Here is a 25,809-nt window from a genome sequence, read left to right as displayed (position 1 = left end):
TGCTCGTACGAAAATGTACCAGCTCTTCGACTTTTAAATATTCAACCAATCCATCCGATCATGTATATACAATTTCATATAATATGATTCAGACATAATAAAGTTGAGGGGTGATCTTTTTTTTAAAAAAAATAAATAAGATAATAATACCTGAAATTTAGGTTTTTTTTCATTTAACACAAAAATGTTGAATTTCTCTATTTCTAACTATTAATATTTTTATCTAATTTAAAAATACTGAGTATGTATCTATTTGTCAGAGGTCCTATTTCTCTGCTTGCCATTATTTTTCAAGAACAATTCTTTATGGAAAAAATAAGAGACATTGATATTTTATTTTATTTTCTAATTACTTCTTGTCAAAACGTTTTACTCTACTAAATTATATATATACACACACACACACACACTTGCTCGAACTGACTTTGTCAATTCTTTAGAAAACCACAAAAACTCAGGCTTCGTTTGAATAAGAACTTATAAAACTTTATAATTGTTTTTACAAATTTTTTTAAAAAAAAGTTTTAATAGTGATATTAAAAATATTTTGAAACTACTTATTCAAACGAAATCTTACCGACTTAACAAGTGAATCAAAGTACAAATCGAATCTCAAATAATAAATAATTAATTATTTTGGATGTCAACATATATACATTAGAGAAAATTTCATGTGAGACGGTTTTACGGATCGTATTTTGTAATACGGATATCTTATTTGGGTTATCCATGAAAAAATATTACTTTTTATATTATTACTTTTTATTGTGAATATCGATAGCGTTGACCCGTCTTACAGATAAATATTAGTGAGACCGTATTACAAGAGACCTATTCTATTGTGGGGGTAAAAATAATTTATATAATATAATACAAGTATGGACAAAAATAAATAAATACTAGTCATAATTTAGCCATAATTATTTAGTTGAAATTCATTTAACTCATAATTATGCGGGACCCACCCTCGCTGACAAGGGGGAAGGTTTGACCAATTGCAGCAAAAGGGACGGGTGCCACGAAACAATGGCGCCTCTGTTTGACTTTAATATTCATTCAACGTCACTCCTGACATATCCCATTTTCCTGAACTCTATAGAATTAAATAAATTGATTTAAAAATTAATTTTTTTTAGGATTTTAAAATTTACTGCAAAATAATCAGTACAGAGCGTTCTTGAGAAATTATTAGTTTTTCTATATATCAAAAAAACGTTCATTTTTTTAAAAAAATATCTCTGTGCCATGTTGCGGCATGTCGACAATACATAGATTTTTTTACAAGTAACGAAATATACATCAATAAGAATAGCATGTTCTTGAAAAAGTGATATGATGTTTATTTTTGAAGTTACCATTTAATTATCCTGAAATGTGATAATTAATCTTTGGTTTTCCCAAATAGAGCAAAACAGGAGTCTTGTACGTTAAATATTTGTTTACCCCTTCGGTAAGGTTCTCTCCAACCGACGAGAGCCAAAAATGGGGGATCGTTTCTTATCTCCACTTGAACGACATGTTTCTACGGCGTCGAGCCAAAAATGGGCTGAGACCTCTTTTCTAATAAGATTTTTTTTTATAAATAATTATATTTTAGCTATTCATGGGGTAAGGATATTAATTTAAATAATTGAATTTATCATGACTTAAAATGTAGAAATAGAAAATATTAATAGGTATATGTAAATAAAAAGTGCCGTAAATATGCAGATAAATTTTTATGTTTACCTTAAAAAAAGTCATAATCACATGTCACATCAATGTATATATGCATCATTATCATGAATACTTTCATTTGAGATGAATACAATGCACATACACGATTAATTTCATACACATCAAATCAAATCACAAGAAAACGATTAGAAGTTAAAAATCACATAAACATATACATACATATATATACATATATATATATGTATGTATGTATGTATGCATTAGCACAAAATGTCCATCTGATCTATATATAAAAAGATATATCTGATTCATATGCGGAGATAAAATTAATATTTTTGATTGTATGTATTGAAATATATGTCACATTCCATCCTCTCCCTACCTCTACACACTTTCCTCGACCTTTTCTATCTCTCGACTTGTTTCCTGTTATTTTCTATTCCCTCCATGCTTCCAATTCTGTGATATTCTTTTTTGCTCAATCCATCATACTTTATTTGAATATTTTATTTTCTTTAATCATTTTGTAGTTTCCTGCTCGACCTTTTAAGTGTGAGAATTATGGCTGGTTTGGACTTGAGTTCAGCTTCTCACTTTTTTCCTCAGACGATCCATCTCCAACCGCAGCAGAATTCCGACGATGAACCTAACCGCAACTACTTTTCCGGGGATAATATAGATAATTCATATCCGGGTTCCCTCGATGCAGCGGTGCGTAGGCCAAGAGGCCGTCCACCGGGCTCCAAGAACAAGCCTAAGCCTCCAGTAATCGTGACACGAGAAAGCGCGAACACGCTTAGATCACATATCTTGGAGGTTGGCAGAGGCACAGACGTGTTTTCGGCTGTGGCGAGTTACGCCAGGAAGCGGCAGAAGGGGATTTGTGTATTAAGCGGTACTGGAATAGTCAATAACGTGAGTTTGCGGCAGCCGGCTGCGGGGGGGTCGGTAGTGACGTTGAATGGGCGGTTCGAGATATTGTCGCTGTCGGGCTCGTTCCTTCCACCGCCCGCGCCGCCGGGTGCCACCAGTTTAACCATATACTTGGCCGGTGGACAAGGGCAAGTGGTGGGAGGGAATGTTGTCGGTGCGTTGATTGCCTCGGGCCCAGTTACTATAATTGCAGCCTCGTTTACCAATGTGGCGTATGAAAGACTGCCGTTAGACGAGGACGAGGAGGAGGAGGAGGAGGGGGAGGAGGGGCTTCGACTGTCGGATGGCGGCGTAGGTGGTGGCGTGAAAGACGAAGTAGGTGGTGGCCACCAGTTACATGATCCATCATTTGGGCTTCCTTTCTTGAATTTGCCTTTTAATAATAAGTACAACGGCCAGCTTCCAATGGAGGGCACATGCCCCGCAGCCGAAAACCCAGGCGGAATCGGCCGGCCACAGTTTTAATACTGTTTCTTAAAGGTTTGACATTTCCACGACAAAAATTGAAAAAAATTGTGTGAGATAGAAGTTGTATCTTGTGAGACGAATATCTTATTTGGGTCATTCGTGGAAAAATATTATTTTTTATGCTAAGAGTATTAATTTTTATTGTTAATATCGGTATGGTTGACCCGTCTCACAGAAAAGTATTCGTGAGATCTACTCAACAAAAAATACTAATCCTCAAAATAGTAACTCTTACTTCAATTTAAGTAGTCATCTTATCTATAATTTAATCGCGATAAAATATTTGCTTTTGATTATGCATAAATTATCTTAATGAGAAACAAAATGAATCTTTCTTTCTTACACACACAAAAAAAAAATTCATTGCTTCACATTTATGAGTAAAACTGATGAAATAATAAATAAGGAGAGAATTAATCGAGCATGATTAAAATTGGATTACCAAGCAACAATCAAAATTAGATTTTTATTTTTTTCAAGGAAAAGAAATTAATGATATTTCGTGAAAAAATTTCCTCATTCGAAATCTGTGACTAAAATCTTCTTTTGAATGAATTAAGTTTTGACAGAATGCTTCACTTAACAATTAATCTTGTTTGACTTAATTAGCGGAGTACACTCCAAGAAATGGTAAAAGTCGTACCAATCTTGCTAGCATTCCATGACTAAATTGGCAAGCATTATTTAAACTAGTAGGCTATTTTAATTAAAAAAAATAGTAAACGGTTTCACGCGTCAATTTTGTGAAACAGATATTTTATTTGAATCACTCATAAAAAAATATTACTTTTTATAATAAAATATTACTTTTATTGTAAATATGAGAAATGTCGACTCGTCTTACAAATAACGATCCATACGACCGTCTCACAGGAGACATACTCATTTTATAATAATTTTTAATAACCGATATTATATACATACATAGACACACACACACACACTGAGCTGTATATATTTTTTAATCTTTTTTGTAACGACTTTATTCTTAAATGTGTACTAGATAAACTTCTGAGTTAATTCACGTTAAGCTCGTATATGGTATTATGAGCAAGCTCAATTACAAAAGTTGTAATTTTTTTTAATAAAAAATCTAAATAAGTCTATTTTAAAAAAGAAAAATAGTTTTGACGTAGGATAAATGTTAAAAAAATGTTGTTATTTTAATTTTTTAAAATGAATTAGAAGTAAAAATCAAAAAATCATAAATTTCTTGTGATCAAACATCACATTTTTGAGAAAAGAGTTTTTTTTTTTTTAAATGCTTTTCTCAAGACCTTCTTTGACCACGCGGGCTGCGGGTGAGGAGGTTAGAAATTGTTGATTGGAGTTGTAATTTTATAGAAAATGATTTCACTGTACGTATTTTATTTGATTTTGAAAATTTTAATTTCAAAAAAAGTGTAGTTGTAGAGGCAATATGATCTACAAGTATAATGGGTTCAAGTTGTTGGCCAGTTTCTTACTTTAAAACTGAATAATTCCACATACTATATGTTTATTATTGGTTTGTTGGGTTACCTTGAGGTAAAACAATGTGCTGAAATAATACATGGACTAAGAAAATTATTGCAATACATTTAGCATGCTACTGTACTTTTTCGCTGTCAAAAGACAAGTGATAAGTTCAGAAATATTGAATAAACAACCTCTTTTAAATTACTGGATCAAAATTTCAATCAAGTTTCGATGAAGTTTTGGAATAATTTTTAAAATGAATTTTGGGAAATTTCCCAAGAAATAATTGCAGGTTAGATTTCATGTTGACTTAAATATTAAATCATATATGAAAATTTCAGTTTGCAATTAGAATTCAAATCTTATATGAACACTCTCTACCATTCATCAAAACAAACATGTTGACCAAATTTGAATCGATACACTTCCTAAGTCCAGTGCTTTAGGGCCGGGTGAACATTGGCTTCAAGAACTGACCTGTTGAACCATGGGACACTCCCCTAGGCACCATTCAAGGCACCTTCAAAGTAGTACCGGAATACAGTTGCTCCTAAAAATGTAGCTTTAGCGATCATCTTCCTCGACTGTGTGGGTTAAAAGGAAGCGTCTATCGTTCAGATCACTCGACAGGGTGATAAACTTATCAGAGCGGAGCTATATGTACTTCGGTATATCAAAAGGAAATGGATGGAGCTTTACTTGGAATTGAGTCTAATGTATAATGGCCAAGTCGTCCTGTACGAAACAGATTTAGTAATTTGGTGGCTACCCTCTTATAATTAATTTCTTCTTCTGATTCTAAAGGAAGATGGAAAACCTTCAGAAGAAGGTTGAACTCTTCTTCCATAAGTCGTGCCATATCTTTTCTGTTTTCTAAGTCGCCCTTAAATGATGAGATGGCCTCAAAAAGGGTCCGTCTTACATTGTTGACAATGAAGTCCTGGGTGAAAAATCATCATAACGGTAATGCTTGGAAATGTATCAGGATACCACGTGGAGAAACAAGAGAAAGATGTGAAGCTTATTTTTGTTATCCCGAACTTATCATCATGAAAGTGTGTTGGAACATGGTAAGATGCTTGGAGAGTAGAAAATGTTGCAATGCATTCTTTCTAATTTAAACACAAACAGATTACCTGAGTGTGATCTGTTGGATATTGCTTTTTCCGTCTTTCGTCCAGATCTGTTCCTCCTTCACTTGATAATCCTCCGATTTCTATGCCAGATAACTTTCCCCATTTCGTGTATTCGTCACTGGAGTTAAGAATCGATAGGAAATATTGGACGAGTTCTATTTCTCCAACTGCATTATCTTTGATCGCTCCTGCATTTTGCAAACAAGATCTGAAAATCTCCGTTAAAACTCTACACTTGGAACACACTACTGATATCATATGTGAGTGGTTGCACGTGCGTATAAACACGTGAGAGTGTTTTTACGTTTTCCGTTTATTTAGGCACAAAGAGGAACACAATATCTTTATCAATTAAATAACGGTACCTGTTAAAGCAAGCTTGGAGCATACCCAATCATCATTTATCTTGGAAGGTAAAATACCTGGAGTGTCCAAGACATAGACATTTGGATGGCTAGCAATCTGCCATTAAAAGGTTTTAAGTCAAATAATTTACGATATTTAAGAACCTTGGAGGAAACAGCACAAGAGGAACAACAGAACAGGAATGCTACCAGGCAGATGAACTAAGGAGATACAAGTTTTTTGCGTAACAAATTATAAAAAGATCACAAGATAAGCAGAAACGATAAAGACATAAGAAACATCTTGCAAGATAAGGTTGGATAGAAAATTAAAGGTCAAATCCATCACCACGATATCAAATACCTACTGATGCAAACAAGGTATCAGAATAGAATAAAAATATATATACTTGTTCAGACGGCTCAGTAATTTAATTTTGGTGCAAGTTGTAATGGAAAGAGGGTTAGTCACAGCTCAGGCCTCAGTATAGGGGCCACTAGAAAGACTTTGTCTAATAAGTTTCACCAGCAGCGACTTTGAATTCTCACAATCTTTTCAAAACCATTAAATTATAAGGTTTGCTCATTAAATAGTGTGTCAATGCATGTGAATAGAATTTCGTACCTTTAAGCTGCTTATACTCTTTGTCTCGCCTGGCTGTGGACTCACAATAGAATGTTTTAACTTCCCTTTCTCTTCAAATCAATGAACATCTTGTAAATTTAGAAGCATAAATTTTATATTTGGAAAGGAAAAGCAAGAAAAGGTGGCAAAACTATATGAAATGCATGACTATGAAACAAATTTTTTAATGATTCGGTGGTCTTATATGAACAAAGAAATCAGCACCTGCCGCTGTAATCCTTCCAACCTGATGTAAAGCGTTGGCTAGCGCAGATTTTCCCACATTAGGAATACCAACAAGCATTAATGTTATGGTATTAGCAGGATGATGATCCATTTTGTTCCTTTCTTTGACTCTGGCTTGTATAAAGTTCAAGAACTGCGAGTTGTTAGATTGATAGTAAGATCATAATGACATCAACAAAATTACTGTCATTTAAAAGGTGGGATGAAGATAGTTGGGAGGCTTCACAAGCAAAGCCTTGTATTTGAAAAATTAGAAAAAAAGTATTTATGCAGTTGCCAGCAATCATTTGACGGTTCATGTATTTTAGGATTATTTTTTTATTAAAAAAGTACATGATTTGGGATAAAATAGTCATTTTACACCTTCATTAGACATTTTTAGGAAATTAAGAACAATTTAGAACCTAAGGACGAAATTTGTATGATGAGGAATTATGGTGGGGAGATATCAGTAATAAGCCATGGAACATGGCTGCAATCACCTGATATTTTATGCAAAAAGATCAGCATGATAAAGATTATATGTTCTCGTCAAATAATAGCCATTGGATGGCTGCACCCTAGCTGCACTTCAGATGATGGATTATATTTGAAAATGACTGCAGACTTACCTCCTGGACATTTTCCCTATTATGGGAATTGACTGCAAAAGAAGAGCAGTTATGTTCCTTCAAAAACCTAAGCCATTCCTGCACAGGAAAAATGCAATATTACTTGAGAGTAGAACATGTATTTGGAAACATAGATACTGTAAATGTTTTGACTGAAAAGTCGAAGCCATTCGCTGAATAAAAAATAAACCACAGCTAATATTTGATATAGAAAAAATATTCACAACTTTCAAAAGCATAATCAAGAATGTCGCAAGTCTACATATTTCTATGCGCAGATATATATTAGTATTACTCACCAGTCATAACTTATGAGGGAAACTAAAACTGCTTTAACATGCAAAACAGAAAGGGGAATAAAAGAAGAGGCATGTCAATAAACTAGTAAACTGCTCAAGATATCTGATCTATTTACATCATATACTAACGAATGTGAATGTAACTACTACATACTAGCCACACTTCCTACGTGGAAGCTTCAAAACTCGAGGGCTCCAAAGGCACCATTTTGTTTTTTACTTCTATCCCTTTACCTAGAGTATCACATATGAATCTGATATAACATGCCATTCACAACTGTGAAAAGTGACAAACAAGTAATATAAGCAGTGCGCAGCCAAAAGAAATTATATATAACCAACCAATCACCTTTGTCTGAGAGCGGTTTGCCAGATCCTTTTTATTCAGCACTATGATGTGCCTCGCGGACGGAGTTAATTTCCTCAATTGCCCGTATTCTGACGACCATGGAATCTAAAAATGAAGAAAATATAGATGGGCAAGTTATTTCTTTACTCCACATCATCATATGTTTCTCCTACAAGCATATGATCTTTTAGAGATAAGCTGCTATATTATGCTTAGGCATGGATTCCATCCGGAAAGATAGGCCATCCCCAAATAGAAAATTTAAATTCTATGTCAAACAAAAGCAATTTTCAACTCCAATATACGGGAAAAAGGGGGACCGGCCCGGTCAATCCGGTTAAAGCTAGAAACTTTATTTAGTGGATCCCGGCACTTCACCAAACAGTAGAAATCCATGAATTCATGCGTGGACGAATAACGGACTCTGGCTCACACGAACATTTCAACAAACACGTGAAGGGCGTATGAACCACGTGTAAATTATAATGATTGGAAATCTACCCTGGAATCTCTGACTTCAAGAATAAGGTCGACAAGTGGTAAGCGTTCAGCAATGGCGCGAGAAGCGGCGGCCATGTGAGGAGTGTACCACCAATCTGAGCCTCTGTTTGCAGCCACCTGCTTTACTGCTTCCCCTATCTTTTGAATTAGACTAGCCGTGGCCGCCATCATTCACAGTACGAGGCTAAAGGAGTGTTTGGCATGGTTCACATTAAGACACCCAAACAGTTCGAAAAAAAAAAGGAGAATCAACCGAATATAAGATCAGCCCATCAATATCTTTTACGGGCCGGATAAAATTTTAGTTTGACTTTGGTGGGTCAGTACCCGTCTGAGGACAGAATGGTCATAGTTCGGGTTCGACCCGGGATTCGACCCAATTGATCGTTTAACTGGAGCAGTCAAAATGGATCGTCCCGTTGTCAATAAATAATCGAATATAAGCTAGAGCCAAGTTCCGAATAATTCAAAATGACTTGTCGAATGCAATTAGCAAGATTTATACTCAACCGAGTTCGAACTCATCCTCAAATGTTAAATTTTTTGTTGAATCAAATTCAAATATTATGATATTAAGAAATTTTTCCCAGACAAATCAAGAATTCAGGTTAGGGGTTGAGTTGAGATTTTAAAGTCGAGTTACAATTTTTTTTTTAGATATTTTAAACACTGAAGTTCTTTTTTAGTGGTTTTTCCCCTTATTATTATAATTGAATGTCAAACTGAATAGAAAACATAAGAAAGTGATTTATATAATGATTATATCGAACAAACGAAATAATATAATGATTTGTCAGAAATAGTGTCGAATGTGGAGCTGTTGGATAATTGTAAACAACTCGTAGCATCAAATATCATTGGATTCAATAAAAGATGGAGATGGCGGAAATAATAAAATATTATTTAGGAGCCAAAAAAGAAGAGGATTTTCAACGTGAAAATAAATATATAAAAAAAATCAAGAACTATACATTTCGAGTAACAACTCTTCTTATCCTCCCTAGACAATTGTCTTTAGGCCTGGAATGTGGTAGGTACATCAATGGACTCGCGGGATTTTGTCTCTCAAGCCTGCAACAAGCAACGAAATATATTATGAAATTTTCCCCAGAAAAATCAAGAATGCGATGAGAGGACGAACTTGTAATTCAAGACAAAATAGTGAAGAAATATCGCGATTTCGATCTTGGCAAGATCGTTTCCGGGGCACAATCTGCTTCCAGCACCGAAAGGAAGAAAATTCCCGGCTTTGGGTGTGAATCCCTGCGCATTATATTGGGACGTATTAGGATTAGAGACTGAAGTATAAATCACATAATATGACATAGCGCCACCAGAAAAACTCAGCGCATTATTTCAATCGCAAAGAAACTCACATCCCATCTCGAAGGATCGAACTTCTTCGGTTCCACATATGTTTCAGGATCTAGATGAACACCCCTAAACCATACCAAAACTTTCCATCCTTTCGGGATCGTGTAACCTGAAGATTGAAGAATCAAATCAAGAAAAACGTGACTTTTTGTCGGACACAGTCAATTTAAGAACCATGCTCTAAGCATGAACAAAATCAAAAAGGGCATGGATTGTTGACATAGTAGTTTTACCACTGATGCGAACATCCTTCCTTGCCTCTCGGAAGACCACAAGTGAGAATGTAACGATGCGAAGTGTTTCATCGATTACCTATGAGATTTACAAGCATAATTTTTTAAGAGTAAAGGAATCTGAAGCCGACATCGTCAATGAGTTAGTAAGACAGCAAACCTTGGAAAGATGCTCCATTTGTCTAACTTCTCTAAGCGTCAAACCTTGTTGACCTGGTGGCCTGTTTTTCACAATTTCTTCTTGCTCTGCCTGAATGCATCCCACATTTTATATAAAAAAATTCGTCATGAATATAGTGAGAAAAAGGAGTTTAAAGCGCAATACTGATGGCCATTTGAAGGAAGTGGGATTCTGCGTGACTTTAAAAAGTAAAACTACTGTTTCCTATGATAGTAGAATTAATGCAAAAATAACAAAATAGGATGGGATTCAACGTCCTTGTATCGTCTCATATTTAGCTCAAGTTTTTTTAATAATTGGAGTGTTATTATCTCATCCACAAGCCAAATGGATTAGTATATAAGAATAGAGCCAGCAGTTGCTACACGGATAGCACAACATTAAGCTCTCATTTAACATACATATATATAGCAGAAAACTCAGTATATTTCATTCCCTGAAATATTTAACGTTACCTTAGCTTTTTCAAACACATGGGGATGGTTTTGGAGGAACAGTGTTGCCCACATAGTAATATGCCCCGAGGATTCATGGCCAGCATTTAGGTACATGACCAAAATGTCGATAATCTCTTCGTCATTCAATCTTCTACCATACTCGTCTTCAGCATTCATTAGAGCATCCATCATGTCTTTCCTCTCGCTTGGCAGATGTTTCCTCCTCCGCTCCCTACGTTCTGTTACTATACCTTGAAGAACAGCGACAAGTTTTTTACGAGCCTGAATGATCAACAGTTGATTTAAGAATCAATGTTTTGGCGAATGGAAAAAACATCATTAAACGTACATTGGAATATTTCAATTTTTTATTTTTTTTTTCATAATTGGTCTCATATCTTTAGTAGAATCTGATGCTTTTTACACCAAGTTATCAACATAGCAGACAGCGTACATTGTAGCTAGTATGACTTGTAACTGGCAATTGCTCAAATTTGAGAAGATCTTTTTATGATCACATTGGAATATTATCTAATTTAGTGTCTTGAATAAAAAAACATGCCACAAAAGGTGCAATCTTTACTACATAGATCGGAACACATTCAGCAATGCTAATTACCTTAAGTGCCTTATGGTAAGAAAATCCAGGAATATTGATTGCCATAGCTCTGACTCCATAGTTCAATGCGGTATACTCCCTCTCCAAAGTTTCCATAACAGCTTCACTTTCTGAGCTCAAGAAAATGTACATTATTATCTTAAAAGTTAGTTTCCTAAGTTCAGTCAAGAACTCGATTTGTCCCATCTCTGCCCATTTTTCTAAGGCCGATACGACATTATCTTCTATATATTTCAGGTAAACAGATAGCACATCTTGCCCGTTCACAGGTGCTGATGTCAACTTGCGCAGCCGCCTATGCTCCTCATCGAAAATTCCGACGAATGAATTCTTTCCGATGAGGTTCATGGTGGCCGATGGCCAACCTGGCTTGAACGAGTCATCGTCAGTTAAAACTCTCCGACATGTTTCTGCTGTGGTGACAATTATACTAGGGTTGCCAAACATGTACACCTTGTACATTCCAGTATGTCCAAATCTGCAATTTTTTGGGAAAAAAGCCGAGCATTTTTTTATACCGGATGGAGTAATATATCAATGAATTTGATTAAATTTCGAACATTCAATCTGAGACGTGAGAATGTAAAAATCCAAGGGAAACGTGAAAATGTTGTCATCGTATTCTCAATAGACTAATAACAATTGAATTATCTGCTTAGACATGTAATTTAAATTTTTTATATTTAATTTTAGTCATTTCCATCGAAAATCATGATCAACGTCATATCACAATAATTCAATCATAAAATGTGGCAAAAATTGCAAACAACAAATAAAAATATCGGACTAAAACTAAATTAAAAATATAAAAGATCAAAATCATGAAAAAATCAAAAATATTTTTTTTCTTTAAAACAACTTGAAACTAATAGAATCTACCAAGTAAATTTAGTTTCACCATTCCAAATGATATAAGAAACAATTACAGAAAAAGCAAAACGAATAGATGTGATTCGGTAAGACGTGAAATTTAGAAAAAAAAAGTCAAATTTATGATAAGAAAATAAATCGGATATGTCACGTCATAACAAGATTGATATGACAACTCAAATACTTTTCTTTTCTTTTCTTTTCTTTTTTAATATATATATATATATATATATATATATATATAAAACAGTGTAATATTTATGGAATAGAATAATAGTCTGAAAATTTTGTTAGTGTTTCCGGCATAAATCCTAATTATGATGTCGAGTTTTGATCAGACCAACTTGTTCTGGTCGATACAGTAATTTTTTGTGCGAGTTGTGAGAGTGACGGACACTAATTTTTTCATTTACCAGACATTTGACTAATTCTAACTGATAAAAAGATGTAAAAAAAACACACTCACTTTTTACACTTCTGACAATGTAAATTACTAAAGCACACATACAAAGTTAAACAACCAATTACTGATAACTAAACATGGGGGCAATCATTAATTATCACATGCCATCTTTTTGCATTCCATGAGACTTATTATGTTATATATCAAAGAATAACTAAATAATGAGCCTAAAAATTAATTTAAAAAAAAAGAGTAACACAGAACATGTCAACTTCATGCCTGCTCCAAAGATTCTCAGTCCATACACGACACATTCCTTTTTTTTTATTACAGCATTCTGGTGCACTTCATACAAGCGATGGTGAACACTGAATATTATATAACCATAGTTCATAGTATATTCCCACAAACATATACAAGTACCTAAGAATGAAAGAGTAGAAATTGAGAGCAATGGATTAAGAAATTTAAAATTTTGTTCATTCTTTCATAAATAAGTGAAATCACTTCCTAACTCTCTTGTCCCCTGTCAATAGATTACCTGAATATATACACACACACAGAGACAGAAACTCTGTAAATAGAAAGAGATGGTGACCTGTTGACGAAGTAGGAAATGAAAGATTCAGGATTGGCAGACTTGAAAGCTCTGAGGAAGGACCACATGTTGCCGATAAACGGCCAACCGAAATCACCTGGCGGAAGTTCATACCTTTTGTCACCCAATCCCCTCTCACAATACCAGCAATTTACACTCTTTAACGCCCATTTCACCATAAAAACCCCACAAAAACACCCCAATAATACAACCATCCAACCCATCTTCCACGGCTTAACTAGTAGCAGGAGAAAAGGTTGTCAGAAGATCAAAAGGAGTGACCTTTTCAAGATTTTGAGCTTGATTTTCTTGAAATTGAAAAGGGGTAACTGTGTGATTGGCAACAAAGATGTTGAAGGAGGAACAGCCGAAAAAAACCAGAAGAGAAGAAGTTTTATACTCCCACGATGAGTCCTTTTCCGAGTACTATGATAGTGCATATAAAGGTGAGGCAGAGAGACGTAGTGGGATTTGTTTCAAACAAATAAATATGTATATATATAATAATAAAGTGGGTGAATTGAGGGGGATGGAATTTCTGTATGTTTATAAATGGAAAACATGACATATAAGAAGCTAAATTTGCCGGCCTGGTTGTATTCGTTTTGTCGTCGTGTTTGTATGGGGCTTAGATACAACGTGCAACGATGGTCCCAAATTAGAATAACATAACGTTGTGTTTTGGAGTTTGTCTTAGAGCTGACAGGTGTTCACATTTACGAAGTCGAAAACGACTTCAAAAATATTCAAAAACAAACGACTTATTCAAAAATAAGTTGTTAGGGAGAAATAGGTAGTCGTATTACTGTAAACTCTTTCTGAATCGACCGAATTAACGTTGTTTTTCCTCTTTTCCTCTTCACACACACCACTAATTGATATATATATCAATTTTTCTATATTTCATCACATCCCATTGGTGAGTGGCACATTGGTGCTCACATAGGTGTGCAGCATATCAAAACTCTTATATTTATTTATTTTTTCATCCTTATACTTTAGAAAATTCTTGTTAATTTTTTATTTCGCCGTTAGCTGAAGCTTCGAAAATTCTTGTCTAATTGTAAATATAATAATCATGCACACATAATTCGCTCGTATCCCTTGTTTTTTTTTTTTTTTTTACTTTATATCGTTGCCTAATAAAATATCTATTTCTTCAAACATTAATCTCTATTTTTTTTTATAAAAAAATAGTTGACCTTAATAATGTATTTTTAAATGGGTCATGGGCTGCCTCTTTCGACAAAGCTAAGAAACGGCCCACGGCAGTCTCGAATTCCCTACTTGCATGTCCATCATAAAAGTTTGGTATCAAAGCATGCGTGGAAAGAAATGAAAATTCTGATTTATCGATTTGATTATTATTCAATCCGCTTATATATAGAAAAAGAAAAAGGGTAAGAGGAAAGTATTTCGAGCCAAATTTGATCCTAAAATACCATTGAAACACCATTGTTTAATAGGGGGGAAAAAAAACCATTGTTTGATAACTCTGGAGTGTTGATAATAAGCATAGTAAATTATTTTTGGTCATATATATTGATTTATCACAAAAATTTACGTGAAAAAATTTCACGAGACAATTTTCTGAGACGAATATTCTATTAATATGACCTATGAAAACGTATTATTTTTTATGCCACAAAAATTACTTTTATTTTAAATATGGTCATGATTGACTCGTATTACGAACAAAAATGTCTCACAAGAGACTTATTATTGGCTTATTTGTTATTTTAATTATTATTTTTATTTTTTTTGGCGATTTAGTTATATCACTTCCGATGCAAAATGTCAAAAATAGCAAATAGATAACTAAAATTTAAATTTGACAATATAAATTATAAAATTTGTAAATATATAAACACACGAAACCAAAAGTGCAATTTTTCCACTATAGAAATTAGTGAACTTTAATTTTCTGTTGCCTCATAGTGCATATAGGATGACCGGTGGTTAGAGATACACATATAATACACAAATATTGATGTAATTATAATAAATTAAATATATCAAGATTTTATAAAGTTCCACTAATCGCAAATATTATAACTTATTTATTCTTTATTATCAGGTAAAAATAATTATTTTATTTATTTGTTATTAGATATATTTTCAAAAACAAAATTATATGTTTTTTCAAACAAAATTTACATAAAATGAATGAAATTATTTTAAGTTTGATTATTTATTAATAATGAAAATTATTGTTGTATATTTTTTTAAAAGAATATTATTAAAAAATAAACATATTGAATTGACTTAAATAATTGAATTTTAATCGTAATAAATGCAGTAGTGATTATTTATCGTCTTTCGTAAATTAAATTAATTAATAAAAAATATTTATATTGATAGATAAATTTTTTAAATAAATAAAAGGTATTCACATTTGTTGGTTAGGTAAAAATAAAAAATAACAAAAATAAATTAGAAAATTCATAAAATAAAGTTCATAAATGTCAATAAAAGTCGTGCAAAATAAATCAAAAAGATTCTATGAATTTTTTTAGAAATATGCCAGATTTTACAAAATTGAGCAGAATTCTATCAGTTTCACAAAATATATTATTTAAAAAAAATTAGTAAATCTCTGCAACAAATACACTTTATTCGAGTTCAAATAAAATATAAAATGATGATATGTTTTGTTTGGAGGATAAATGATCACGTCTATTAATACACAAAATATTATAAAAAGCTATTTTTAAAATAGCTAAAGTTAACATTTAAATAACTAAATAAGTGTTAAAAAATTCTTATAAACAGACATATTTAAAGTTCTGATTTTATATAATATCGAAATCTTTTACACAAAAATGACCATAATATTAAAGATTTGTTTTTTTATTACGATGGAACTTATATGTTAGGTAAGCCTTTAAATTAAATACGAAATGATAGTTTTATTGGTCTCACGTGCGGAATTTGAGATAATAAAACCCAAAAATAAAGAATAAACTGGACACCGAGGTTTACGTGGAAAACCCCTAAAAATTATTAGGGTAAAAACCACGGGCAAGATGAAAAGAATTCCACTGTAATATTTTACGGTGTACAACTCACTCACTGTGTTTCCAAAGAGATCACACATTCTCTTAATACAGGAGAACAAAACACCTCACAAATATTATAGAACTAAGCACTCAAATGCTTATAAGATGAGAGAAAACTCGAATAAGGGATGATTTCAGAATGAAGGGGGGAACTCTATTTATAGAGCCCCTTGTCCGTGTGAAAACGCATATAAAAACGTGTTTTCTCTTCTGCTTCATTTTATTCATCAAATTTGCCAGCCTGCAAAAAACGTGTTAACTCATTTAATTTTCTTTTACTGGTCCCCCCTCCCACTTTTGCCGACATTTCTCCCACTTGGAGATTTGATTGAGAATCACACATCTCCAATAATTCTTTCAATCTTGTCATTCCCTGCTGCTTACCTTTCTGCTAGACCACTTGAGGATCTACACCACTCAAACTTTCAGTGTTCACTGGCTTGGTCAGAAAATCAGCTATGTTTTCTTTCGTATGGATCTTCTGCATATCCACGCTTCTTTCTTCTACTACTTCTCGCACAAAATGAAATTGTACTCCAATGTGTTTAGTCCTGGAATGAAAGCATGGATTCCTTGTGATGTGCAAGGCACTCTGACTGTCAGAAAACAAAGGAACATTCTCTTGTGTGTGTCCGATCTCCTCCAATAACCTTTTAATCAATATTGCCTCCTTGCAAGCTTGAGTAGCTGCCATATATTCTACCTCCGTTGTAGATAACGCCACAACTGTTTGCAGTTTTGAAACACATCTTACTGCTCCCCTCGCAAGTGTAAACACATAACCAGTAGTAGATTTCCTCTTATCAGGATCACCTGCATAATCTGAATCGACATAGCCCCTGAGTCTAAAATCCGATCCTCCATAACATAATGCAGCATTCGAGGTACCCTTAATGTATCTAAGGATCCTCTTGACAGTGCTCCAATGCTCTCGTCCAGGATTCGCCATATACCGACTAACTGCTCCCACTGCTTGAGCAATCTCCGGTCTTGTACAGATCATGACGAACATCAAACTTTCCACCGCTGATGCATATGGTACTCAAGACATCTCCATCCTCTCTGCTTCACTGCTAGGACACATCTCAAAGGATAACTTGGAGTTAACATGAAGTGGGGTTGATATTGGCTTGCTATCTTGCATGTTGAAGCGTTGCAAGACTTTCTTCAAATAATTTTTATGGGAAAGCCAAATCTTTCTGTTACTTCTATCTCGGTGAACTTGCTATCTCGGTGAACTTGCATCCCTAGAATCTTGTTTGCTGGTCCCAAGAATCTTTCTGCTACCAACATGTCGTTCACATACAACAGCAAAATAATATAATTATCACCAGACCTCTTGAAATACGTACAAGGGTCTGCACTCAGTCTGTTGTATCCAAGGCTCATGATATAAGAATCAAATCTCTTATACCAATACCTCGGCGCCTGTTTGAGACCGTACAGAGATTTGTTCAACCTGCAAATCAAGTTCTCTTTGCCTTTTTTCCGCAAAACCTTCTGGCTGGAGCATATAAATTTCTTCTTCAAGATCTCCATTAAGAAATGTCGTTTTCACATCTAGTTGTTCTAGATGTAGGTCAAACATCGCACATAATGCCAACACTACTCTGACTCTTGTAGTCGAATCACAGGAGAAAATATCTCATTGAAGTCAATGCCTTCTTTCCGAGCATATCATTTTACCACCAATCTAGCACGATACCGCTCCACTTGGTTATTGTCATCACGCTTGATCTTATAGACCCATCTGTTTCCAATGACTTTCCTCCCTTGTGGTAGTGTAGCAAGATCCCAAGTTTTACTCATGTCTAATGCCTCCAATTCTTCTTGCATTGCTATCATCCACAAGGATACATCCGAGCTTTGAGTAGCCTCGTGGAAACTCGAAGGCTCACCATCCTCTGATAATAGACAATATGCAATATTGCTTTCAGTGGCATAATCTGAAAGCCAACCTGGTGGTCTTCTGTCTCGAGTTGACTGTCTCACATTGGAAACCTCAGACTTAACATGTTCTTGTTCTTCGTGCTCTGGTACTGCTTCACAAGAAATTTGACCTTCGTACGTCTTATTTTCCACCTGAAAAATAGTATTTTCTAAATTCGGTGTGCCTTTGTCTCCCTTTAATTTATCTTCCTCGAAGATAACATCCCTGCTGATGACAAGCTTGTGAACAGTAGGATCCCACAATCGAAACCCCTTTACTCCATCAACATATCCCAAGAAGATACATTTTCTGAATTTCGAATCCAACTTCGATCTTTTTTGCTCATTATACAAAACGTACACTGGACTTCCAAATGTATGCAAATGAGAATAATCCGTCGTCTTCCCAGTCCACATCTTCATCGGAGTCTTCAGATCAATCGTCACTGAAGGAGAACGATTGATAATATAACAAGCGGTTTTGACTGCTTCTGCCCAGAATGACTTGTCTAGACCCGCAGTCCTCAACATAGCTTTTGTTCTGTCCAACAAGATCCTATTCATCCGCTCTGCCACTCCATTCTGTTGAGGTGTGTAAGCCGTCGTAAACTGTCTTTTGATGCCCTCATGTTGACAATATGCATCAAATTCGTTACTGGTATATTCTCCTCCATTGTCAGTCCTCAAACACTTGATTTTCATTTCAGAATCAAGTTCAACCCGCGCTTTGAAATCTTTGAAGACTTGGAAAACATCTGATTTTTCTTGATCGGATACACCCAACATCTCCTAGAGAAATCATCAATGAACGAGACAAAGTATCTCGCTCCTCCTAGGGATACAACCGATGCTTGCCAAACATCCGAATGAATCAGCTCCAATATGCTTTTGCTCCTGGCAGTAGAAGTGGCAAACTTTAATATGTGTTGTTTACTGGTAAAACAGTGCTCACAAAAGGGTAGTGACACTTTTGTAAGTCCCGGCAGCAGCTTCCGTTCTGAGAGAATTTTCAACCCTCGTTCTGATATATGCCCGAGCTTTCTATGCCATAACAATGTTAATTCTTTTCCTGAACCCAATTGATGCAACAACTAGTTCTGCCTCTTTGTGTGTTTCTCCCAAAAGTACATACAGATTTGCAGCAACCTTTTCTGCCTTCATAACCACAAGCGCGTCCTTTCACAATTTTCATGATCCCGTTCTCGATCCAAGTTTTGCACCCGATGTCATCCAATTGCCCCAAGGACAAAAGATTTTTCGTCAGTCCTTTCACATGTCGTACCTCCTGTATGGTGCGAATGGTGCCATCAAACATTTTAATTTTGATAGTACCGAACCCAGCGATTTCCAAGGCATGATCATTTCACATGAATACAGATCCTCCTGAGACTGGTTCATAATGATCAAACCATTCTCTCCGAGACGTCATGTGCCACGTCGCTCCTGAATCCATAATCCAAGTGTCACAAAATTTGTGTCTGCCTTCATCGACTGTTGCTTTCGCTGAATAATATTTCACCACCGCCTGAAGTACTGGCCACATTTCCTTGAGAACTCTTCTCGATACTCGTACACTGTTTCTTGAAGTGCCCTTTACCGCCACATTTAAAGCAGTAAATATTTTTCTTCTTACTTCTTGATTTTGATCTACCTCGCCTTTGGCTCCTACTGGAGTCACGGTCCATAAATATTCCTCTTATCATCGGCAAAGCATCTGCCTGCTTCGAAGTAACCAACATGTCTTCCTTATTCTTGCGCCGGCTTTATTCTCCGAGAACCGCAGTTAAGACATCGTCGAATCTTAGAAAGCCCATCAGAATATTGTTGGCTATGTTGATGATAAGTTGATCATATGAATCTGGTAGACTTTGAAGTAGAAGCTCCGCACGTTCATTTTCCCCTATTTTATGCCCCATGGAAGTGAGTTGGGCAAATAGAGTATTTAGTGTATTGATATGGTTGGTCATCGATGAGGATTCCGCCATCCAAAGAGTATAAAGTCTTCTCTTTAGGAAAATCATGTTGTGTAGCGACTTGACCTCGTACATCTTTGTCAGAGTATCTCAGATAACTTTTTCTGATTTTATCTCAGAGATACTTGACAATACTTCGTCAGCTTATAGCCAAGTGTAAATTGACAACAACATTATCATTCATCTCATTCCACTTTCCATCTTCCGTAATTTTCACTGGTCTATCTCCAATAGCTGCCAAGCAATTCTCCTTTCTTAAAACTGCTTGTATCTTTATTTTTCACATCATAAAATTGCTTCCATTGAACTTTGCTATCTCGTACCTTCCCGCCATTATGTCTACAACAATTTTAGTAGACTGGACAAAATAATACCGCCTTAAATAAAAAATCTCAAAAAATCTTTTCTGATGTGGAAGATCAGTCTAGGCTGCAACCACAGAGCATACTCAAAATTTTAAGAAATTTTAAACCAAGACTCTGATACCACTTATTGGTCCCACATGCGGAATTTGAGATAATAAAACCCGAAAATAAAGAATAAACTGGACACCGAGATTTACGTGGAAAAACCCCTAAAAATTATTAGGCTAAAAACCACATGCAAGATTAAAAGAATTCCACTATAATATTTTACGGTGTATAACTCACTTACTTGTGTTTCCAAAGAGATCACACATTCTCTTAATACAGGAGAACAAAATACCTCACAAATATTATAGAACTAAGCACTCAAATGCTTATAAGATGAGAGAAAACTCGAAGAAAGGATGATTTCAGAATGAAGGGGAAGCTCAATTTATAGAGCCCTTTGTCCGTGTGAAAATACGTTTTTTCTTCTGCTTCATTTTATTCGTCAAATTTGCCAGCCTGCAAAAAACGTGTTAACTCATTTAATTTTATTTGACCGGTCCCCCCTCCCATTTTTGCAGAAAAGTTTCGAATTCAAAAAATAAAAGTGACAGCAGAGATACATATCTCAAAATCATTTCTGAAAACTAAATAGCTAACGCATCCGGAGTGTCAATATCATAATATATTTTTTGGCCACTAAATGATAAAAATATCCTCTGTTTATAGGAGCCTTTTTGAGTAGAAAACGACCAAAAACAGTAACTCAGAACCAGAAATGCCCATTAAAATTGTGTCCCATCTGCAGCAGAACACATCACTACTCAAGAACAGACGAAAACACTGAGTTTGTGAAGAGCAAGGAAATCCATCGAAATCTCCAAAAGATTTAAAGGACAACCTCAGAAAACAGAGCAAAATGGGCTATGCACAGATAAACATGTTGTTTTCTTCTGCTATCATTCACAAGCTGGAATTATCAACTTTTGAGATGTCTTCTACTCTAGGCCCTCAATGGCCATGCCCTTTGATTCATTGGATAATATAATCTAATACTCGAAGGTCACAATGTCGGGTGGGGTTCCTGTTAGAACCATTCTGTCTCAAAATCTTGAATGCTTTCCATCCATAAAATCATTCTCCTCTCCATCCCAATACACACAAAATTTGCCCAAGAAACATGATTTATAAGTAAACAATATATATTTTTAGTAAATAAATTTTTTAAGAATGATAAAAAAGGTCATCAAAATAAAAACTGAGATAAAGCCATAAAATTATGATAAATAAGATTTTTAGCATTAAAAAATAATCGAGAATCTTTAAAAAAAGAATTTACATAAATTTTAACATAATTTCAAAATAAAAATTTCAATTGTACCATAAAATATTTGTGAATTAAATGCATTTTTTTTTTGAAAAAAATCATATTTTAATTAGTTTTGGGAAAAAAAATTAATTTTATTCATTTAATCCAAATCCCATGAAATCTTTTATTTTTACTAATTTGGTATATCAAATTAGAATTTCATTTAGTATATCAAATGCCACCAAATCTCATCAAATATCAATCTCTTTTTAAAATTCTATTATACCAAAGACTCGTAATTGAGATTTCTAATTCCGAAACCCATGGAACCCAAATAACAAATCTAACCCAAATAACAAATCTTTACATATAAATGGCACAAAATATCGGGTCCTGCATATTGTTCCATATCTGGTTTTTTCCCCAGTGAAAGACTGAATAATGCGCGTTAAGCAACAGGTACGAAAGTTGTTCCAGCTAACTCACACAAACGTATAATGAAATCCATTACAATACAAGGTTTTCGAAAGAAAACACAATTACACCGAATATCCAGTAAATAGAGTGTTCTTTAGTTTATCACAAGGTAAATTTACATTTTGTCACAATTTATAGACTCATTGTGGAAGGCTAACCATCAACTTGCCCAGGTAATAACGGTAGCCCTTTCACGTCTGGTGACGGTGAATATGATATGGAGATTAACTTAGATCGGGTTTTCTCGTCTCCATCACAAACGATAGGTGCAATGACTTTCTCGTGTTCTACATCTTTGGGAGACTTTTCAGTATTTGGATCTGCTTCGGGTACTCGATATGAGATTTCGATTAGTGATTCCCGAGTCGCGTCCTCAGCTGTGTCTTTGACAGGTGTTTCCTTATCCATAGATATCAATCCTGAAACATCAAAGTGAAGGGGACTAACCAGACTGTATCAATATGATGGAAACCAAGCAATTTTTCTTCAAATGTATCAGGCCAAACTTAATACATCAGCATATATAAGAAACATTTCTATAAGTTCTACTAATATCGATAGAAGCCCAAAAAATATTATTTTTTTCCGCAGATCGTAAAAAGAAATAACTCTTCGCTGCAACCACGATATCGACTCTGAAAAACCAACCGGCACATGCTCCATAGTCCATGGAAAGCAATCATCATTAAATGTCACAACAACAAAAAAGAGCCTTTGAATTGTAACACCAGGAAATATCGTCCCTTGGAATTACAATGATTCCCTAACGCATGAATACTTTTTACTGTGGAATCTAATTCACTGTATACCAATTTTCTTCTTCATTAGAAGGAAATAGCAGCTACAATGCCCATGCAAGATGCCAAGAACTCAACATGAGCATGGCTTTCCAGAACATCCTAAGAAAGTCCTACCTCGTTACAAAGATATTAGGCCACAGATCAAGTGGATACTAGCTCACACAAATTCAGTAAAACTGGTCAATATCCTCTCTATTTGTTCAGCTTCAATCAAGAAAAAAAACTAAATTATCAATATATTTTCATAATCCTGCTACTCGATCTAACAAAAAAATAATACAAATGTATGTGCATGTAGACTGTGTTGAAATGAGACACGGGCTTGAAGATTTGGTCAAGGTTAGAAAGAAGACCATCAGGAAAGACTGCCTGCTAATTAGCTGAGTTCACTGATCCACATGTCTAATCAACAAATTCATCCGATAGTCTTATTACTCTTTACCTTAGATGATTCACCATATAACAACCTGGTCTGAAACTCATCACTTTGGGACTCATTCCTGAGTATCAACCAAACACAATCAAAGTATTTGAGCACTGAAAAATACAGAACAAAAGGCGTGCCTAAAAGAAACATATGAGAAGACGAGACAAAACAAGAAACTCGAGATGAACACAATAAAACCCCCTAAAAAGGGACAATCAATCTTACATCAAAACCTCGGAAAGGAAACACAAAATTTCGAGCATATTACCATCAAGAATCCATCATCTATAGCAAAACGAAATCAAAGTCAAATTGTAGTCAAGACAAGACAAAGCAAGAACTAATAACCATCAAAACAAACAAATATAACATAAATAAATTCTCCATTGAAATTATTATCAAGCAACAACACGAATCAAACGGCGGAAGAAATAAAAAAAAAATAGAGAGACTTTGGAGAAAAATACCTGTTCGATAAGATTTGGAGGTGCTGACCTTTTCGTTGGATTCGATGGAGTAAAAGTGGAAAGTTCGATTGCTTATGATGCACGAGCGACGCACGTGTCTCGTCTGATGGGCGCCTCGGTTAAAATTATTCTTCACGCTTTGGGCTGACATAGGCCCATTAGTACTTTCAACATCTACACATAGAATTCGAACTAAAAAGTTTGGGCCGTTAATGGATTTTGTAACTAAGATGTTTTATTTTGTTTTTATAAACTAAGGCTAAATTATTTTTATTTTGAAAAGATAAATATAAACTTAAATATGTGTTTGAATTAGATTATTATATAAAATATATTTAAAAAATGTTTCAATATAGATTTTAAAACAAGTGAGAGTGATCTTTTTATAAAAGAAGATAATAATAAAAATCAAAACATATTACTTTTTAATTGTAAATTTTTTTTATATATTCAAACACATATTTATTTTTAAAACTACTTTTAAAATATTTTATAAAGATTTTGAAAATTTATCTTTAAAAAACGTTTAAAAATACTTGTCCAAATGGAGCTTATATCATTCAAAAAATAAAATGAAACTTACATAATTTCTCCTTATATTGCACGCATACACACGCACCACACACATATAAAATTTAGAATATAATACATGTTTGATCAAAATTTCAATTTTTGTTTCACAAAACTCTCGTGTCATTGTTTTGAAGATCAATTTTGTTATAGAGATCTTCGACTCGATCCAATTCATGGAAAAATGTTTTTTTTGCTAAAATTATTATTTTTTATGATAGATATAGTTCGGGTCGTCTCATCTCGTCTGAATATAAACGAGTAAGACCATGTCACAAAAAACCTATTTTTTATCTAGCCTTTGTATTTAAGGAGATTTTCGACATTTATTTTGCAAAATATATTTAAAAAGTGATCCAAATTTTATATACCAAACTATATGATCTAAGTAGGGTGTATTCAATTCAGAGTTTTGATAATTTTTAATGACTTTTTCAAATGATAGACTTTTATGGATTTGATAGATTTTTATTGACTTTTACAGAATCTCACATATTTATAAACAGATTTATGTGGATTCATGTAGACTTTTTTGCAAGATTTTTATAGACTTTTGTGAATTTTTTTATGAAATTTTATAAATTTTGTACTTAATTATAACATATTATTTTTTATTAATTTCTTTGAACCGGTAATTAATTGACATATATAACATATTCAGTTTGAAATTATTTTTCAATATTTATATTAATAAATAAATTTACTTATTTAAAAGTTAAATCATTTAATCCTTACATGTGTATATATATGGGTTTGTATGCATGTTTGTAAATTTTTTAAAATACATCAATTGATTAATATGTAACATTGTTTTTGAATTGATAATATACATGTGAAAAAAATATTATTTAGTATTGTGTTGATATAATTTTGTATAAAAGTATCATAGCTTACATATTAATTGAAAATGCTAAAAAAAATTTAAAAAATCATGGTTGTTGTGAAGCTATTCAATTATTAAGAATCAAACAACATTTTTTTGGATCATCTTTTATTATTATTGAATATTACATTAATTTGTATAAATCAATAATTAAAAATCACAAAATCAATTCTAGAATTCAAAATTTCCTATGATATTAAAAT

At 33.9% G+C, this 25,809-nt stretch overlaps 3 protein-coding genes across 4 annotated transcripts; 1 reads left to right on the top strand and 2 right to left on the bottom strand.

The window, feature by feature from the left end:
- Window positions 1–1,997: 1,997 nt before the first annotated feature.
- LOC142505408 (AT-hook motif nuclear-localized protein 23-like) lies at window positions 1,998–3,143 on the top strand. The gene has a single exon (XM_075618380.1). It carries the CDS (start codon window positions 2,239–2,241, stop codon window positions 3,073–3,075), a length of 837 nt encoding a protein of 278 aa, XP_075474495.1. The 5' UTR covers window positions 1,998–2,238; the 3' UTR covers window positions 3,076–3,143.
- A 1,660-nt stretch (window positions 3,144–4,803) lies between these two features.
- Window positions 4,804–8,917, bottom strand: LOC142505645 (DAR GTPase 2, mitochondrial). 2 transcript variants are annotated; one of them, XM_075618715.1, is made up of 9 exons: window positions 8,648–8,917; window positions 8,147–8,251; window positions 7,499–7,576; window positions 6,867–7,020; window positions 6,642–6,712; window positions 6,038–6,134; window positions 5,673–5,860; window positions 5,354–5,476; window positions 4,804–5,271 (listed from the first exon to the last, which is right to left on the bottom strand). In XM_075618715.1, exons 1-9 carry the CDS (start codon window positions 8,816–8,818, stop codon window positions 5,248–5,250), a joined length of 1,011 nt encoding a protein of 336 aa, XP_075474830.1. In that variant the 5' UTR covers window positions 8,819–8,917; the 3' UTR covers window positions 4,804–5,247. The 2 variants fall into 2 exon arrangements, with proteins under 2 accessions (XP_075474830.1, XP_075474829.1); XM_075618714.1 differs by having other exon boundaries at window positions 4,806–5,476; window positions 8,648–8,915.
- Window positions 8,918–9,500: 583 nt separating this feature from the next.
- LOC142506009 (ent-kaurenoic acid oxidase 2-like) lies at window positions 9,501–13,898 on the bottom strand. Its single transcript, XM_075619145.1, has 8 exons — window positions 13,363–13,898; window positions 11,492–11,969; window positions 10,891–11,154; window positions 10,415–10,504; window positions 10,255–10,333; window positions 10,024–10,130; window positions 9,789–9,910; window positions 9,501–9,718 (listed from the first exon to the last, which is right to left on the bottom strand). The coding sequence occupies exons 1-8, from the start codon at window positions 13,584–13,586 to the stop codon at window positions 9,613–9,615; spliced, it is 1,470 nt and encodes a 489-aa protein (XP_075475260.1). The 5' UTR covers window positions 13,587–13,898; the 3' UTR covers window positions 9,501–9,612.
- Between the last annotated feature and the right edge of the window lie 11,911 nt (window positions 13,899–25,809).

The sequence above is a fragment of the Primulina tabacum genome, chromosome 10 (assembly GCF_025594145.1).
Source record: "Primulina tabacum isolate GXHZ01 chromosome 10, ASM2559414v2, whole genome shotgun sequence".
NCBI lineage: Eukaryota > Viridiplantae > Streptophyta > Magnoliopsida > Lamiales > Gesneriaceae > Primulina > Primulina tabacum.
The sequence above is the reverse complement of the archived record's forward strand: the minus strand, read 5'-3'. Positions and strand labels throughout refer to the sequence as shown.